At 29.2% G+C, this 17251-nt stretch overlaps 5 protein-coding genes across 14 annotated transcripts; 2 read left to right on the forward strand and 3 right to left on the reverse strand.

Moving 5' to 3' along the window:
- Positions 1 to 63: 63 nt before the first annotated feature.
- Positions 64 to 3231, reverse strand: LOC122577071 (rab5 GDP/GTP exchange factor). 2 transcript variants are annotated; one of them, XM_043748155.1, is made up of 9 exons: positions 2910 to 3227; positions 2611 to 2726; positions 2177 to 2434; positions 1948 to 2077; positions 1780 to 1877; positions 1410 to 1666; positions 1140 to 1271; positions 814 to 1059; positions 64 to 743 (listed from the first exon to the last, which is right to left on the reverse strand). In XM_043748155.1, exons 1-9 carry the CDS (start codon positions 3077 to 3079, stop codon positions 351 to 353), a joined length of 1800 nt encoding a protein of 599 aa, XP_043604090.1. In that variant the 5' UTR covers positions 3080 to 3227; the 3' UTR covers positions 64 to 350. The 2 variants fall into 2 exon arrangements, with proteins under 2 accessions (XP_043604090.1, XP_043604091.1); XM_043748156.1 differs by having other exon boundaries at positions 588 to 759; positions 2910 to 3231.
- A 453-nt stretch (positions 3232 to 3684) lies between these two features.
- Positions 3685 to 5568, forward strand: LOC122576838 (ubiquinol-cytochrome-c reductase complex assembly factor 1). 2 transcript variants are annotated; one of them, XM_043747669.1, is made up of 6 exons: positions 3685 to 3868; positions 4336 to 4536; positions 4643 to 4715; positions 4814 to 4980; positions 5144 to 5338; positions 5400 to 5568. In XM_043747669.1, exons 1-6 carry the CDS (start codon positions 3833 to 3835, stop codon positions 5469 to 5471), a joined length of 744 nt encoding a protein of 247 aa, XP_043603604.1. In that variant the 5' UTR covers positions 3685 to 3832; the 3' UTR covers positions 5472 to 5568. The 2 variants fall into 2 exon arrangements, with proteins under 2 accessions (XP_043603604.1, XP_043603605.1); XM_043747670.1 differs by having other exon boundaries at positions 4339 to 4536.
- Positions 5494 to 10164, reverse strand: LOC122576836 (sphingomyelin phosphodiesterase 1-like). The gene is made up of 8 exons (XM_043747667.1): positions 10026 to 10164; positions 8156 to 8466; positions 7691 to 8071; positions 7236 to 7408; positions 6681 to 6881; positions 6157 to 6502; positions 5830 to 6020; positions 5494 to 5721 (listed from the first exon to the last, which is right to left on the reverse strand). Exons 1-8 carry the CDS (start codon positions 10093 to 10095, stop codon positions 5595 to 5597), a joined length of 1800 nt encoding a protein of 599 aa, XP_043603602.1. The 5' UTR covers positions 10096 to 10164; the 3' UTR covers positions 5494 to 5594.
- A 1245-nt stretch (positions 10165 to 11409) lies between these two features.
- LOC122576839 lies at positions 11410 to 14726 on the reverse strand. Of its 6 annotated transcripts, none has more exons than XM_043747674.1 (5): positions 14500 to 14726; positions 14162 to 14414; positions 13177 to 13714; positions 12117 to 12357; positions 11410 to 11540 (listed from the first exon to the last, which is right to left on the reverse strand). In XM_043747674.1, the coding sequence occupies exons 3-5, from the start codon at positions 13513 to 13515 to the stop codon at positions 11416 to 11418; spliced, it is 705 nt and encodes a 234-aa protein (XP_043603609.1). In that variant the 5' UTR covers positions 13516 to 13714; positions 14162 to 14414; positions 14500 to 14726; the 3' UTR covers positions 11410 to 11415. The 6 variants fall into 6 exon arrangements, with proteins under 6 accessions (XP_043603609.1, XP_043603606.1, XP_043603607.1 ...); XM_043747671.1 differs by having other exon boundaries at positions 13177 to 13719; XM_043747672.1 differs by having other exon boundaries at positions 13177 to 13719; positions 14162 to 14425.
- A 398-nt stretch (positions 14727 to 15124) lies between these two features.
- Positions 15125 to 17189, forward strand: LOC122576841. Of its 3 annotated transcripts, XM_043747679.1 has the most exons (6): positions 15125 to 15253; positions 15326 to 15563; positions 15827 to 15898; positions 15965 to 16158; positions 16433 to 16598; positions 16759 to 17189. In XM_043747679.1, the coding sequence occupies exons 3-6, from the start codon at positions 15828 to 15830 to the stop codon at positions 17027 to 17029; spliced, it is 702 nt and encodes a 233-aa protein (XP_043603614.1). In that variant the 5' UTR covers positions 15125 to 15253; positions 15326 to 15563; position 15827; the 3' UTR covers positions 17030 to 17189. The 3 variants fall into 3 exon arrangements, with proteins under 3 accessions (XP_043603614.1, XP_043603613.1, XP_043603615.1); XM_043747678.1 differs by having other exon boundaries at positions 15132 to 15563; XM_043747680.1 differs by lacking the exons at positions 15125 to 15253; positions 15326 to 15563 and adding an exon at positions 15663 to 15747.
- The last annotated feature ends 62 nt before the right edge of the window (positions 17190 to 17251 follow it).

Consider the following 17251-nt stretch of genomic DNA (forward strand, 5'->3'; position numbering starts at 1 on the left):
ACGTTTTAATTATTAAGTTTATATAGAATATATAGGAGTAATGGGATAATTAATTGACAAACCTTTTGATAAAAACTTTTCTCGATATTTTATTAGAACAGATTTGTAGGATTAAAATAATTGAGTAATTTACATTTTGTATGTGTATTCTATTCATTTTTGCTCAACGTTACGTGCTTTTATGGGAACTCGTATTTTTTTAAAACTGAGAGTAATAAAGTAATTCTGATTGTAAAAACCACCTGAAGGATACAGCAAATAAAAATTTGTATTGGACAGTGTAATATTGCATAATCTATTTATAGGAATTAAGCAACAGTTTCTAAAACTTCAACTAAAATATATCTGTTTTATGCATTATGGAAATAACTTGTATAATTTTCACACTCCATTTCTGTAGTATTCAAAGATAAGTCACCAGTACTACAAGGTATTGTAGGTATATTTGAACCTTGAACAGTGAAGCCATGATAATCTTCTTGTTCTGATTCTGTAGAACATGGTAAATTCAAATGGGTAGATGCTAGTAGTTCATTTGTAGATTTGTCCTGTTGTGTGTCAAAATCACTTTGTGTGTCCAAACTTATAAGACTCGTTTCATCCTCTGCTTTGCTTACATCAAAACTGTCATCACCAATGAAAGAAGGAAAATCAAAAGTAGGAGATGGTGTAATGCAATCTTCTATTAAAGAAGTTCTCACGTCGTTTTGTGGTGTGGAATTATTAATTGTGGCAGGACAAACCTGTTGTTACAAGTAACTATTTATAATGAATTTGTTAATTAGAAATTTATTAATTAAAAAGATTTCTTACTTGTGGAATAATTGGAGGTGGTAACTGATAACTTTCAATATCCTCGCAATCTAAATTAGTAGGCAATCTTTGGCTATGTGTAATTAGCAATGGAGTTCTGTCTAAAACCGTGTTCACTTCTGACTTCATTTCATCCTGAAATTGTAACATCTTTTCTTTTAAGTTTAATGCTTCAGTCATTATTTCTGCAGTTTTGGCTTTCATTTCATCAAGGAGGGTTATATCTTCACACATTAAGTGCAGACTCTGCACATACGTGAAAATAAATTATACTAAAAATGTTTAATTAGTAATTTAATATCATTAAAGAATAATGTAGTATGTACTTCACATATCATTAAAGCAGATTCCCATGTATTAGCAGGTACACGTTCTCCGGACATATAAGCATTAAAATCTTTTTCGTCCATATTTAATGATTCAGCTGTCAAATTTTCAATAAAAGATACAGCACAACACTGAAATTATTATTATTATTATTATTATTGTTATTTCATTACCTTAAATGTCATATAAGGAAAGCTAATTGTTTTTATTCATTGATTGTTTCATTATAAAATAGTAACATTCTTGATAAATATTAAAATAAATGTTACCAGATTTGTGAAGTAATATCCACCTTCCCCTGTCATTAACCTGCTTGCATTACAGAACCTAGTAATAAAGTTGATGTTACTTTTAAGACGAGCAGGATTAGCTTTTAGAACGATGAAAATTAAGGCAGGAAGGAATTCATCTGCAGATGCAGGCCCACCAACAGATTGTTGTAACATTACAAATATATTTCGACAACAATAAATAACGCAAGAAAGCTTTTCTTGTGGAGCTTTCGCAGAATCCATATTTAACAAATCTACAACAAATTAGGAAGCTATTTTCAAATAATCGGTGAATAAATCTAACACATTCAATAATTGGAAATGTTGGAAATTAACATAACTGATTAAAACTTTCTTAATAACAAACCAGTTATGGAAGTATAAACAAGTTCTCTAACTTCAGAACTGGTTTCGTGTATTCGACATTCCAAATTTTTTCCACTAACCCAGTTCAATTGCCGAATTCTGTAATTATCATAATTGTCATTATATTTTATCTGAAATGTTATTAATTTGATTTATGAATAAGGCAAACCTCTTCTGTATTGCCAAATCTTTTTCTTCGTCGTTTGTAAAAGGTGGACAAAACAGAATTCTGTAGAGCAAAGTCATTGCATATCTTTCTACATAATCTAATAATTTTTCTTTAACTTCCGGCGATATATCTGAAATAGTAAATTAAAAATGTTCATGTTGTAACTACTTTTAGGACACTAATTTGTTAATGTCCAGATTATTTTAATATAAATTTATTTTTTCAATACCTGCATATTTAACACTATTTTCTAAACGTTTAGCAAATACTTGATAAAAAGTTTGTGTAATCTCCGAAAGTTCCTCTATTCTCTTCACATCTTTATTCTGCAGTATCTCAATTATAAATGAGTGCATACACTTTCTAACATCTTTTTCTACCGGTGTTTTAGCAATTATACCTATTAGGTCGCGGTTGTCAGCTTTTACTTTTTCAAGATCAGGATTATCTTTTGTTAATTCATAAAGTAATTCTTGGTACCCCTGTACTTTAGTAAAAATCAAAACTTTCAGAATAATGTAAGTAATGTAAATAATATTTACAAAAAAATCTGATAAAAGAAAGTATACATAAAATAACAATTAAAGTTTTTTTTAATATATATTGAGCAAATTTTTTGCAAAGATCAAATACAAAGTTAAATATACTATAGGACAAATGTACCTTTTGCAACTGGTTTACGAAAAGATATATTTAATAACTTATACTTTTTCTCTTGTTGTACTTTCTTTTCCTCATTTTTTTGATGTGCACTAATTGCATTCTTGTTAGAAGAGGCACTGAAACATTAATCAGAATGTAGCAATAAATATAAAAAATATATAAATACATATATTTCGAGAAATAATTAATAAATAGATTATTAATTTTTACATGAATATAAATATAACATTATATTAAAGCACAAAAGATTTGGTAAATCTAACTTAATATAAATTGATCAATAAACGTATAAATCGTACCTCTGTCCGCAAACATTACATTCTGTTTCTGATCTTTGTTTTTGTAAATACTCTCGATAACATTTGCTGCAATAACCTTCCCATTCGGCATTTCCATAAAATCCACAACCATTTTTACATTTAAGATCAGCTTCATCGATTCTTAAAGTGGGTGTTTTTATAGAGTACATTTTAACAAAACTTCTTGGATATTTTTACAATTCTTCTTTCTGTATAATTCACATTTTTCTTGTACAACTCAGTTATTTCTATCTTTGACGCGGCATCATCAAGTTATACACACATAGTTAAGAATTTGGACATATGACAAACGTGAAAACGCATGCGTAAACCTTTTTGAAAAGTATGTATCCATACATTATTTATTAGAAACGCACAAACGATATTCTTATGTATATATAGGGACATATATAATTAATATGTAAAGAATATGAATATCTATAGATATATAGATAAATTACTTATCATAATAATCATATTGTTTCATTTCATTTCTTCAATATATAAAAGCTTCAATGAAGCTTAAAGTAAAAAGTTTGAAACATTTATATTTTACATACATGTAAAAGAAAATTTCTGTATAAAATAAAATTATCAGAGTTGAGATACTTATAATTAAATAAAAGATTTTTATTATTTTATGGAACTATTTATAATTTTTAACGTATAGTAAGTATTTAATGATTAATAATTTTTAAATGTCTAAACTGGACAAGTTTACCCCTTAAAAAACATTTTTAATAAAATCATAAGAAATGCGATCGTTTCGAACTTTGCCGCGCTTTGATATTCAGGAGCGTATGGAGAAAAAAGGCCTCTGAATTTGAAAAGAAGACGGGAGTTATAATTTATTTTCTCATTTAAAAAGTAAAAGGTTAAATGTCTTTTATACAGTGTGAAAAATTTTAAATATACATAGCAGAATGATGCACTGTGTAAGAACGTTTACTTTCAAAAAGGTATATTTGCAATTCATAATAAAGAGATGTTAATTTAACCTCAAATATTTAGAAATAATAAGTAATTTTAATTTATCACATTATAAATAATTTCTTTGATTATTGACAACTTTTGTTCTTTTATATATGAAATATTGTGACTTTTATTTATTGATTTAGTTTTATATTCATAGTAATAATATTTGTGTCTACGTAATCGATTATGATCTATTTAATAATCTACTTTACGTAAGTCTATAATTATATATAAATTTTAATAATATACGGAGCATTTTTATATGTATACATACTTTTAAATATATCTTATAATCTTATGTCTTTTCATTTATTTATTAGTTGTATTATTAATTGTATTCAGTCTTGTGAAAATATAAATTCTAAATGTAACTGTTATAATTTTATATATATGGTATCTAATTAAATTATTCTTTCTTGATTTGATGGATGATATGAAATATTTCTGACAGAAGATACCGTTAGCGTTGACATTAAAATATATCACAGAATGCAAGCTGGTTGATAATAGTGGCATCAACTTTTTAATTAGACCTCAATCTTGTCATTTTTATAAGAATGTACATACATCTAAGAGTTTAATTAAACCAATAAGTCAAATTGGAATAATTAAAACATTGTCACATAAGCTTGATCTTTTTAAAGAAAAAACCGTGAGTATGATTATTCATTGTAATTTTAATGTCTCCAAATATAATATCTATATATTTGTAATATTCGTAATGATGTATTGATTATTTATATTTCTTTGTATTTTAGCATTTAAATGAATTGGGTTACGATTTATATGGCGACATTCCTGATGGACTCGATTATTCGATATTTTACAAAGGTATGTTATTGCCCTTAATTTCTTATTAATTCCATTTGATGTGATTTCGTTAAGTGAATTAATTTTGTAATTATTTAATCATTATTTTTATTTATTAGGTTTCAATATGCCAGATATTTTTATCTCTTGGTTCCTAGTCACAGAATTGCATGTTTGGATGTTAATGGTACGATTCATGGCTGAAGGAGAGAAGGGCAAATTAGTTATGAGCAAAATGGTCGAAGCTATGTGGCATGATGTTCTTATAAGAGTAGAATTACTTGGTGTGAGTAATCAATAAATTGCGTGTTGTTATCTAGTTCTAATTTACCCTAATTTATTTTTTTTTATATAGAAGTTTTATATCTCTAGTTTCATTTTTATTTTATTAAATTTAACTTCCGCTAATCGGCTCATAATGTAAAATACTTACAATTTTTTATCACTAGCCAATGACTGCAAGAACAAAAAAAAGACAAGTAGCGGAATTATCATATCAGTTTAATGCAGCTATAGTTGGTTATGATGAAGGGATCATGTCAGATGACAAGGTATTAGCTAGTGCATTATGGAGAAGGTTCTTTTGCTTAGAATGTAACAATCCAGAACATCTAGAAAAACTTCTAATTTATGTTAGAAAACAGGTAATTAAAACATTGTCTTTTAATTAAATATTATATATTAACTCGATCATTGTGCTTTTAGATTAATATGCTCGATAAAATTCCATCAGAAAAAGTTTTTGATAGATCAATGGCAAAATGGGTAGATCTGTAAGGCGCCAAATGAAGCTCATTAATACTATTAAGAATTTGTAAATTTTAATTAGGTAAAATTCATATTACAAATATATTAAACTTACAATATAGCAAAATTTGATTTTTTATTTCAATTTTAATTTCAATCCTTTAAAATATTATCGCATAGTTCAGTTTTTGAATGAACAATTATACGACATAAATACTGTTTCTTACAGTTTATATCACAACTTTCTTGCAACGAAGGTCCTGCTTGCTTGTAAAAGTTCCTACAATAAAAAATTAATTCTTACTATACACATATAACGAACCACTATATAATGTACAATAATAGAATAATATTGAATGATATAACTTTTATTATAATTCTAACATACTTGTAATACTTATTTAATAGTGTTTCATTCTTTGCTGCTGTAGAGAGCCAATTATTTAAGGATTTAACAGATAAATCTGGAAGGTCATATTCTGTTTTAAAAGAATATGATTTATACCAGGTTGGTCTTACGTGGATATTTTTATTGGCAGAACTGAGATCATACATCCAATTTTGGTAATCAGCTACTTCCTGTAAGAAAAGAAATTTGAGCGTCTATTTGCTATTATTTTTACCCTAAATTAAAATAAAAGAAGTTATTTATACATTTTTATATAATCCAGTTAATTTTTTTATCATATCATAAATGAAAGAAAGAACAACTTACATAATTACTGCAATTTACTATATATATTTTGTAATTTGGATTCAATTTTGAATAAGCTGTTATACTACCACCATTCCACGCAACATTTTTTGCTTTCATATCGGAATTATAAAATATTGCTATTTCATCATTATGAGTATGTCCATTGAATTCAGCTTTAATTATATGGGAAAATCTATCAATTATTCTTAAATATTCTTGTTTCCATGTTTTAAAACAGCTATTACTATTAGAGGGTATATGGGATAAAATATGTACAAATTCATCATTCCTCTCTGCTTCAGAAAGAATAGTTGCAAGCCAATGTAGTTGATTATCAGGATCTTGCGGATTATACCAAAGCCACCTGTATAATAAAATAATTGAAAGAAATACGAAGAAAGTCAATCGCAAAATAAGTTATAAAATAGAATATGATTTTGTTACATATTTTACTATTTTTCTTTAGAAAATTTACTTCTGATAGTAACATTCTTAGCATAATTAAATTTATACAATTATAGCATTGTATTCATTTCACATACCAATTGTAAGAATAACACACATTGCTATTTAAAGCTATAATTCTAAATCCTCTTTTTGGGACAACAGTGTAATATCCTCCTTGAAGTATAGTAGAACGAGTATGTTCTGGTAACCATCCATATACAATCCATAGGTCTGCCATTAATTTATAAAGCCAACTTGTAGTTAAATTGTCTTGCGTTATATTTTTTGGTGCGAACCTACATATAATTCAGGAAATCGTCAATTATAACCAAAACAATATTCATTTACAGATCTAAAATATTTTCGTAATATATAGTTTCGTAATGTTTGTATGAAAATTTACAAAACAACTCAGGGAATGAATTTCAAAATACAGAATTTCGTAAAAACATATCTTGTTTTGAAACACAATAAATAAAGAAACATCAATTTCATTAATTGAACGAATGTAAATTTTTTTTATCTTTTAGAAAAGAATGAGTTTATTTTACATAGAATCATTTATCTAATCTGATAAATTTATATACAAGTGTTATTAAATATTCTTTATGTATAGTAGAGAATTTCATTGGAAATTTCAATAAACTTACTGATTTAAAGGATTTGATTCATGATTTCCAAATATTGGATATATTGTAATATCATTAAAAGTATCATGAATATATTCATAAATTTTTACAAGACTTTGTACATTTCCTTCCTTTGAAGTTTCCCATACTCCATGGTCTATAATATCGCCAGTAAAGTATATAAAATCTATATCCTGGGAATTAAATTAAATTTGATTTAAAATTAAAATTAAAAATTCATTTTTTAGCCATATTTAATATTTCTTGTATAAATCTTACTATAACTAATTAGTTATCTACAATAACTAATTTAGATTTGAACCGAGTAGAGTAGAAGAAAAAGTAAAAGGAAGATTTTAAGATTATATGTATTTTAGATAAATATCTTATGAATAATAAATGAACTATACATTAATCAGATATTAGCTGGATTTTGTTCCTTTTTTCTATACTAAATTAGTTACATTAGAGGTTACCTGATGTGTATCTTTTATATGATTTAAGACATCAGTGATTGCATGCCATGGGGTATCACAGGAGTTATAATCTCCCCAAAAGCCAGCAAATGAAGTCATGTTAGGTTCATTTTGTCCTTTTCGACAACAAACTGGTTCTCTACAAATTGAATTGCCATATGGTTCATAAAGAGGATCATAATGTAGGTCTGTTATTTGTAAAATTTTTATTTGCTTTTGTGTTTCATTATCAGTAATTATTGCATTAGAATTGTTATCAACATGAACATGCCAATCAAATTCAGAATCGTTTAAAGGACATGATTTTGATTCTAGAACAACGCCACAAACTGTGTTTGCTGTTAAATTTGGTTTCGAATCTATTATGTACAGAACAATAGGCTATAAAAATAATAGAAAATTAAAATAATTTATACATTAATTCTCAAATATTTTGATAAATCTAATTACATATGTACATATTACCAAGTTCAGTTCAACAACTCCTTTACAAACTCTTTCGGTTTGAATATTGAACAGTACACATAATTTTACTATTTTATCTTTTATATCTTCTTCTGACATTCCTTTACGTCGTAAATTGAAAAATGTTTTTAAAATTCCTCGACATATCGTGCATATTTTAGTATCAGAATTCGCTGAAAAAGATCTCCAGTCAGAATTCTGAAGTTCTGTAGGAATTTTCAAGGATTTTGTCATATCATTGAACAACTCTCCCTCATAGCCCAACTTGGTCCATAATTCAATTTCATTTGAAAATGAATTCACATCTATATCTGTTGAGATGAATCAGTTCGTTATTCTTTATTTTATTATATAGAGAAGTATTATAAATAATTACAATATATTGTTTCTATTGAACAATTGAAAGGAAGTTTATTCTCTTTTAATTTCAATTAGCAGAAGAAATGGTTGGGTTGAATTGCTGAATAATTACCGCTTTACCGATTCCGATTCCGATTCCGATACCGATGCCGATACCGTTGAAATATGTTATCAAGATCATCATTCTGAACAACTTTTTCATATACATACGACAGGATGATTCATCTATGTGTTTAAGCTGAAATATTTTTGATACAATTAATTGTATCGAAAAATGTTTCAGATAAAAGTAGAATGACTTCTGAAAGGAGACATAGTCTGATGTTATTAATCTTTCTGCAGGTGGGCGCGTAAAGGATATGCGAAGGTCCTGTCACAGGATGGTCAGTTCTAGTTCTCTCAAGTTGTACACAAAAGTATGTTTCATATCACATATGTGCATACTTCCTTTTCATGTTCTATACAAAATTCTACACAATTATTGTCTGTGTATGCGTATGTGTGTGTTTCCAAATTATAATTGTGTTGATGTAGTCGCGCTATTATCGGTATTGCATCCTTTAGATAGCCCAACCCTATCTATGTACCCCTTTACATTTACAATTCAGTGACTGGAATTTTTATTATCTTTTTCATTGTTTATACATCACTATGAAGATATTTAAAAAAATCCCGCTGAGAATTCACGAGGAGGTAATAAATCGACAGTTTCACGCGGCGTATACGATACCAAACATACTTTTACGTATAACTTTAAAACTAAAAGCGACTACCCGTTATACGTACAGAAAACAATTGTTCAAAATGATGATCCTGATAAAATATCTCAAGAGCATCTATCAGGCATCTCTTAGATAGTAAACATTATTATTTTCGTTGAAAAATAAAAGCACTTTTATTATTTAAAATATACTTGGTCAATGTTGAGTATTATGTTGAATGAATTTTCATTGAAATAATTATTTAAATAGAGAGTTCAAATAAAAAACGTAAATAAATTATTTGTTATTTGGGTAAGTCTAAATATATTATTTGGAATAATGAAATTAATTGCTATTTACAAATGAAGTGTTATCTTTTATTTATTATTTTTATTTATTTTAGTTATTTATTACAAAAATATAACATTTCAATCAGAGAAGTTACTGTAAATTACAATTTTTGATAATGTCCGTTAGCTATGATGAATACATCAAAATGAAATAGACGCGGCAAAATTGTTTATTTGCATATTATCATTCGTTTTTCGATTAAAGCCAAATAAAAAGTAAAATTTCATTTGTAAATAAGAAATAATAAATAGATTAATGTTAGCGTCTTAAATTACTTTTCTTTAAATTCAATTAAAAGAAATTTAATTCCTATTCACAGCTAAAATATTATCTTAATTTGTTATATTTACTTATTATAAATTACTATTAATGTAATTTACTGTTATAATTACTAAATAATATATTTAGTAGGTAAATAAAATTTTGAATTTAATTAATCAAAACTGATTTAACCCTACCTTCTGGATGTCGGAGGAGACCATTTATACTTAAAACTAATATACTCAAAGTTAATTGTTGAAACCACATCACTGTTGTGTTCTACGAACATTCAACTAAACACTGCGTTCAGTTCGATATATTTTCAATCGTTTTCAGTTTTCTTTATCTCGTTTCAGTGATCTTTTTCCCACTGATAAATACCGCAATTGCCATCTCCTTGGCATGCCTATTTCCCAATGCTTGTAGAATAACATTCTAAGATTGTGAAACAATTAGAATTTAAACGGAGAAAAAGAAGAAGAGTCTTGTACACTATGTTGTATTTAATTTAATTTAGTTTGAATACTTACGTTCGGCATTCTAAGCTATTTTTGAAAAGTCGGAGGAGACGATCAATACAATACAATACAATACAATACATTACAATACAATAAAACATTATCATGACGGTATGTGGATTTTATCTCGTGAAGTATTCTTTGTTTGTATATGATTTACTTTATTTTATACGAAAAGATGTAAGCTTATAAAATGATATCTACTTTTATCACAGAACACTCTGAAAAATGTGATTAGATTATTTCATGTAGACTCTTTAACGTATCAATCTTCCTGCGTAAGGTTCATAGTAGTAACAACTGTCAATACCATCAAATACTATCTTCATGTTGATTTGTGATAAGATAGGAATCAGATTCTTCTGGCTGATCGATTACTTTCTCTTAAGCGGACTTAAATACATCATTTTTTTTAAACATAAAGCATCAATCAAAATCAAATTACTTGATGTTCCATTTTATCTAAAATTAATCTATTACTTAAACGAAACAAGTTAACCCTTGAAATTTTAATTCATTTTTTAAACCCTTTTAACATGTACACATTTTATATCGTAAACAAACAGGTGTAAAGAAAACGTAAAGTATTAAAATTATTTGACTAACAATAAGCACCGTATTTAAAACAGCGTAGATAACAATGAATAATCAAGAATCGCTTAAATATTTATACTGGTTATCGATAGCAAACATGTGAAGATTAAAAGTCCATTTATACACAACCTATGTCCGTTCTGTGCCCCTGCAACGCCCCGTGCCCGAATCGGTCACCATAGTTTTAAATGTAGCAGAGTTGTGTCCATTCGTCGTCCGTAGACCGGATATATCCCGGACACATTTGGTAGTCTCAGATATTTTTTCTGTTTGCCGAACAGGCTCGATCTGTCACAGCCATAGTACGGACTTGTATAAAACTGGGTTTATGCTAGACAAATAGCATTCCAGTCCATTGCTCTAATCCAGCGATGGATCTTAACTCGAGTAAGATGTAAACAGCGTTTTTATTCCAGTACAACGTAGTCATTCCAGTAAGCGATCTAGTTCAGCGACTGGACCGAAAGTCTACTTTTCAAATCCTCATCGATCGAGAACATGACATTCCAGCGTTACCGGAACGTAGTCGTCTGGACTCTAGATGGCTCAGTATGAATCCATTGTCACTACAGTTTACCACTTTCAGCGGCACGAAAAGGACTAGAATAACATAGACATCGACCGATTGTCATTCAAACAAACGGGATATAATGTTTGGACTAAAGTTGGGTTTACATTAATTCAGTCGATGGATTCAGCGACCATTGCATATCAATGGTTTAACTGAAAATTGCTCGATGTCTACGTTGTTTCAGTCTTTTTTGAACCGTTGAAAGTGGTAAATTGAAAGTGATAATGGATTTACACAAAAAAAAAACCTGATAAAACAATATATGAAACATAATATCGCTATAATATAAAGTTTGAAGAATTATTATCCTTGATTTCAAGTAACATTTAACGTAACAACACAAAAAGATCAACAAAATTAATATTAGAAGTCACATTATCTTCCCTGACCACTGGAACTAATTATAAAAACCTTAGTCATTTCTTTCGGATATCTAAATCCTCTACATAAAATAAATAATAAAATTTGTACCAGAGGTCTGGCGCGAAATATGTAGAGCATTAAAAGGTTAATTTAATCTGATTATTATTAATCATTGAAATAACGCAGATCATTTAATCGATATTTCGTTATCACGCTTTGAATTTCTTCTTGAGCTACGATACCTTGTTCAGTTGAAAGTTTTCGTAATTGTTTTGCGACGTGCTTTCCGAAGACATCGAATTCATCTTCTTCTTCTGTTCTGCATATATCATCTTGCAGCAATTTCGCGCTACTAACTATTGAAGATAGCCGTGACATTTTATTCTTTTTTGATTTCGTTTTAGGCGATTCTATTCCAGAACATATAGTAGGGGCTGCAGTGACATTATTTTCTGATTCAGACTGGGTACTGTCATTATTGTCCTGAAAATACAATTTTTAATTTTCTTTCTTTTCCTTCTTAATTAAAAATTAAAATCGAACAAGTCGAGGAAATATTTCCTGAGGTGAAATTTTCCTTCGTGCCATGAAGCCATCGATGGAAAACGTGTAAAAATTATCGGCTTTAAACAGTATGGAAGCTTAAATTTCAACTACGAAGAAAGAGAACAGCATTGTGTTAATGACATTAGTTGATCACGATCATTGCTTCATCTACATACGATCATATAAACAGGTCTCGATACTCATATACCGAAGCCTGAGAAGATACGTTCGAAAGTTGACTCGTGACTAGTTGTGAGAAATCGACATAGAAGGGAAGAAGATTCTCGTTCTACGTATGAATGACATGCTACGAATATCTTAGACTGATACAGAGATACTTTACTCATCTCTGCCAATCATGTTGATTTTGCATGACTCAATTTTCGGACGGTTTTCCCAAGCAAGTGCCGAGACCTGTTTACATGATCGTGCCCTCTGTAACTGGCTATGAAAAAATACAAGCTCGTATATTACTACAGGTTGTGCAGTAATATATAAACATGCCGGAAAGATGATACCATTAACTCTATTTTCGTTCATGGTGATTGGAGATATCAAATTAATCCTTTTGAGAATATCACTCATTTGGACAATAATAATTCTACTTTGCCTGTCGGAGAAAAAACATCTCAGTTTACAAATTACTTGGCAATGACGGGAAATTTCCATGGCAGAACAACATGATAAATTAATACATATCTACATTTTTTTTCTTTTTTAATAATAAATAATAAAGATTATTAAGAATTGACTTACGTGCGTTTTTCTTTTGACCACCACATTTTTTATAAAAGAGTCCAGCTCTGTAAACCATTTCATTTTAGGTTCATATACATTGCCGCTATCACCAGATGTAGTTGACCTTTTAATCTTGTCTAATTCTAAGTAGTAAGTAGATCGAATAGACTTTATTTTATTTTTAACATCTTCCACGCCAAAACCTTCCATTTGCATATCTTCGCAAATCTTTTTCAAGGCAGATTCACGCATAGCTTTATTTTTATAATCTTTGGACGCGATGTCCCATAAGCACTCATGCTCTCTGTACAGAGTAACGAACTTAGAAGTTTGATTTTTATTTAATTTTTTCGCCATTTTTAATTAAAAACACAGTCTCGTGTACACTGTACTATGCTCCAACCAGCACTGGATATTGAACCGTCTAAACGATTCCAGTAACGCTGGAATGCCGTATTCTCGATGGTGGTGGTGGTGGGGGGGGGGGGGTAAACTGGATTAAAAAGTAAACTTTAGAATCAGTCGTTGTGCCGGATTGCTTACTGGAATGACGGCACTGTACTGGAATGAAAACAAATGGATTGGATTATCGAACTGGAATGCTACTGGGCCAATATAAATTCAGCTCAAGATGTAATAGTACATCGAACCGATTGCTCTCATCTAAATCTCGTATTTTACTTTTAAGTGTTGATTTCATACTAAACTGTTAAATAAGAAAAAGAACATAATGTAACAACACTTCTTGGAAAGACGAGGAACGGTATTCTTGTGTTTACGTTGCCTTTATCTTTTATACGTTAAATTTGACAAATTAAAGTTAAAATATCTGCTAAATTAATTGTCTTCCAACATAAGTATTGATACATCCTTATAGATAATGCCGAGATCGATGGATTAATGTATTAAAAAAAAAAAAAAAATGTATGGATCCATTAAAAAGATAATGATGGCCTTGAAATCTTACTAAAAAAAGGTGACTTTCAGAAAAAACATTATATACCATTGCATATGTCCAGGGGTGGGCTAGGCATCGGGAGTTTGGGAAAATTCCCGTTGGACCGATAAAGATCCGGCACCGCTTTACATAGAATTCCATTAATTAATGAAGTAACAATGGAGGGCCAATCATGCCGATAAAATTTTAAGTCTGTCTGTCTGTTTCCCTCGAAATACTATAACTTTGAACTGTGGAACTTTTTCATACGACCATTGATAATGGAGATATGTAGATATCCCAATTTATATGCCCCAGCCTGTATAATTCCTGTTTATACTATTTATAATTCAAAAGAGAAATTGGGTAAAATTATAGATCTTGTAACTATCAATAAAACTTACCTTAGGTAGTAAAACATTTGCAAATTAAATTCATATAAAAACAATGTATCTCGCTTAAATTGAACATTGTTCACTAATTAAGGAAAGCAAACTTCTTCATTGTCGATGTATGAGTCATCGTGTAGGAACGTAAATGATACGTGATATATTGATAAGAGCTCTCATTCCTCCGGTAAAAAACATCATTCGATTCAAAAGATTGGTCAATTTTCATTCAATAAGAAATGAGTACGTAAAACGCATTTCATCATATTGATATATCACCATGCTGTAAATCTCGCTTTTTATCACCACAATGTGTGATTATTGAAAAAATTCGGCAGATTCTTTCAAAAGATTCGATAAGGATTGTATTGTTATGAGTTCCTAGAGTACTAGAACAAAAATATATGACTATTATTACAGTTAAAGAAAGACTTAGGAATGCTTCAGAGAGAAGTAATAAAAATAACTACATTGTTTTATAATATATAGGGTACCCCGCTTAACTCTGACATCATTAATTGCTTTCTTATTTTTCATTGTACAAAAATATGTTTCGAGACAATATTATTGTACTTTACGTGGAAAATTAGGCGGTAATTATTAGAACTGCCATTTTGGATTTCGATAATCTTTTAATACGTTGTCGGGGGTATGATTCTAAACAACTTCGTTCTGTACATGTTACTACTGCTCGGCTCAATTTCCGAGATATTTATAAGAAACTGTCAGTGTAATTATAATCGGTATAATTAGAATTTTACCTATAATTGTGCGTCCGTGACAGCGTATGCGTTAATATTGGCTGTTAACTGTTATTGTTATCTTATTTGTAATTTCATAGGAAAATTTAGTTTTAATTTAAATCACAACAATATTGAATCGATAACATCGCATGCGACACGAAAATGATAATGGGAAGTCGGCTGATCCTCAAAATGTAGGACACGAAATAATATTGAATACCTCCTGTCACACCTATTCTGTAAATTTCTGTAGATTGTCGGTGGTGCTAAGCACGTGATAAGCGCAAGGAACTCCAGTTATTAGCTGGCAAATGTTGACTTCAGGAACAAATTCACGTGAGTCATTGATATCATTGCTAGAGACACTGATATGTATGTATATACATATATATCAGTGACTAGTGGCTGGGGCATCCTTTGACATTTTGGATTTACATAGATATACCTATTATAAAGATAGAGGAGTGGATGAACAAAGGCAATATAGGAATAGAAAGAGAATGCGCATTCATAACTGAAAGTCGTTGTTTATTTTATGTTCATATCTCTGTGGTGTTTGTATTTATTTCATAAGTTATAATTTTAGTTATAATTTTCAGCATGGCTAAGAAGTGCATCATATGTAAAACAGAAGCTACACCAATTTCCAAAGCTAAACGTAGCTTTCACATGTAAGTGTATTTATGATTTCTTGCCTCAAAATTGAATAAAGTAATCCTTATTATAAATGTACATAGGTTTCCTAAAAATGAATTAATAAGGAAGAAATGGATGGACGCAATAAATTTATTGGAAATTCCAAACTTCAAAACTGCATGTATATGCAGCGACCATTTTGATGACAAATCGTTCCATGATTCTGATGAATTAAGAAGTAGAAAACGACTACGTCCAGAAGCGGTTCCTCAAAGGATAAGTTTTAAAAAATCTGGTAATTATTCACAGAAGGGTATATCTCCCAGGTTTCATAATCTAAACTTCATTGAAGTTTTTCGCGAATATTTTGAAAACTATGACTGAGCAGCGATTATACATAAATATAGGAAAATGTTATTCAGAATATTAAACTTGACAACATATCTGAAGATCATTGAAATCAGTTAGATGTACCCTTTTTGAAATAATTACCTAAAGTCCGCCTCATCTAACAGTGACGAATCTTGCAAAAGAGCCATTAACCAACATTATTAATTCTGCAAATATAGATGATACATCAAAAGAAAAAGATTTAGGGTCAGAGAAGCTGTTTGAAAGACCCGTTGATAAAGACTCTTCTAAATCTGAGATTAAAGTCATAAATGAACAAGATTGTTCAACTGCAGGCAAAAGTAATAGTAGTGTGGATAATGTTCCAAACAGTGGTAATAGAAGGTAGATTATTCACTTTGTAATAATTGTTCAGATGTTCATGATTGGACTGATCTAAAGAGGGTTGTAAAAACTAATTTCGATCTTGTTGATATCACGAATAGTATGTGATTTTCTATAAGAGTATACAATTTTTAAATTGTTCTTTCCGATGTAATTTTAGGAAACATTCACTCATCAAAAAAATACCTAAAAGAATTCGTTTTATGAATGGCTTTAAAACAGAACACATAACTCGAGAAGACTTTGTTTCTGATGAAGCTTGGAATCGTTTCCTCAGATTAATAACCTATGAAAGAAATAGAATGGCAGCTGCTCATAATAGGAATTCACGTAAAGAAAAGAAAATAAAAAATTTTAAACTTTTAATAAAAGGTTTGGAAAACCATGAAGAACTTGATGCTACTCAATACGTGAAGGTCATTTTAAAATAACTATTTTATATTTCTATTTTATTATTTTATTTCGTTATTACATAGTTCTTCCGTTTTGGCCTTTAATTCTCTCTTGTATTCTTATATGATTTTATATTATCATATATTTATTGACTTTGATTACAATTGTCGTTGTGAATAAAACATGAACGAAATTTAATCATTTTTTACATTTATTTTAGCAGGATCTACCACCACATGCCCAAGAATTATTAACACTTT

This window comes from Bombus pyrosoma, linkage group LG17, assembly GCF_014825855.1.
Source record: "Bombus pyrosoma isolate SC7728 linkage group LG17, ASM1482585v1, whole genome shotgun sequence".
NCBI lineage: Eukaryota > Metazoa > Arthropoda > Insecta > Hymenoptera > Apidae > Bombus > Bombus pyrosoma.

What these genes read in the sequence shown, in the direction of transcription:
- LOC122577071 (XM_043748155.1), bottom strand. Translation starts at nt 3,079, where the DNA reads ATGTACTCTATAAAAACACCCACTTTAAGAATCGATGAAGCTGATCTT. An exon ending in TCGTAAACCAGTTGCAAAAG is followed by an intron (nt 2,435 to 2,610) that starts GTACATTTGTCC and finishes TTTTTACTAAAG; the next exon opens with TACAGGGGTACCAAGAATTA. An exon ending in AAATAGTGTTAAATATGCAG is followed by an intron (nt 2,078 to 2,176) that starts GTATTGAAAAAA and finishes TTACTATTTCAG; the next exon opens with ATATATCGCCGGAAGTTAAA.
- LOC122576838 (XM_043747669.1), top strand. Translation starts at nt 3,833, where the DNA reads ATGATGCACTGTGTAAGAACGTTTACTTTCAAAAAG. An exon ending in TTATTCGATATTTTACAAAG is followed by an intron (nt 4,716 to 4,813) that starts GTATGTTATTGC and finishes TTTATTTATTAG; the next exon opens with GTTTCAATATGCCAGATATT. An exon ending in TAAGAGTAGAATTACTTGGT is followed by an intron (nt 4,981 to 5,143) that starts GTGAGTAATCAA and finishes TTTTATCACTAG; the next exon opens with CCAATGACTGCAAGAACAAA.
- LOC122576836 (XM_043747667.1), bottom strand. Translation starts at nt 10,095, where the DNA reads ATGTGGTTTCAACAATTAACTTTGAGTATATTAGTTTTAAGTATAAAT. An exon ending in GAGTTGTTGAACTGAACTTG is followed by an intron (nt 8,072 to 8,155) that starts GTAATATGTACA and finishes TTATTTTTATAG; the next exon opens with CCTATTGTTCTGTACATAAT. An exon ending in ATATAAAAGATACACATCAG is followed by an intron (nt 7,409 to 7,690) that starts GTAACCTCTAAT and finishes TTTAATTCCCAG; the next exon opens with GATATAGATTTTATATACTT.
- LOC122576839 (XM_043747675.1), bottom strand. Translation starts at nt 13,515, where the DNA reads ATGGCGAAAAAATTAAATAAAAATCAAACTTCTAAGTTCGTTACTCTG. An exon ending in TGGTCAAAAGAAAAACGCAC is followed by an intron (nt 12,358 to 13,176) that starts GTAAGTCAATTC and finishes TTGTATTTTCAG; the next exon opens with GACAATAATGACAGTACCCA. An exon ending in AAAACTTTCAACTGAACAAG is followed by an intron (nt 11,541 to 12,116) that starts GTATCGTAGCTC and finishes ATGTTATTCTAG; the next exon opens with TCCTTTTCGTGCCGCTGAAA.
- LOC122576841 (XM_043747679.1), top strand. Translation starts at nt 15,828, where the DNA reads ATGGCTAAGAAGTGCATCATATGTAAAACAGAAGCTACACCAATTTCC. An exon ending in GATAAGTTTTAAAAAATCTG is followed by an intron (nt 16,159 to 16,432) that starts GTAATTATTCAC and finishes CTGCAAATATAG; the next exon opens with ATGATACATCAAAAGAAAAA. An exon ending in CCAAACAGTGGTAATAGAAG is followed by an intron (nt 16,599 to 16,758) that starts GTAGATTATTCA and finishes ATGTAATTTTAG; the next exon opens with GAAACATTCACTCATCAAAA.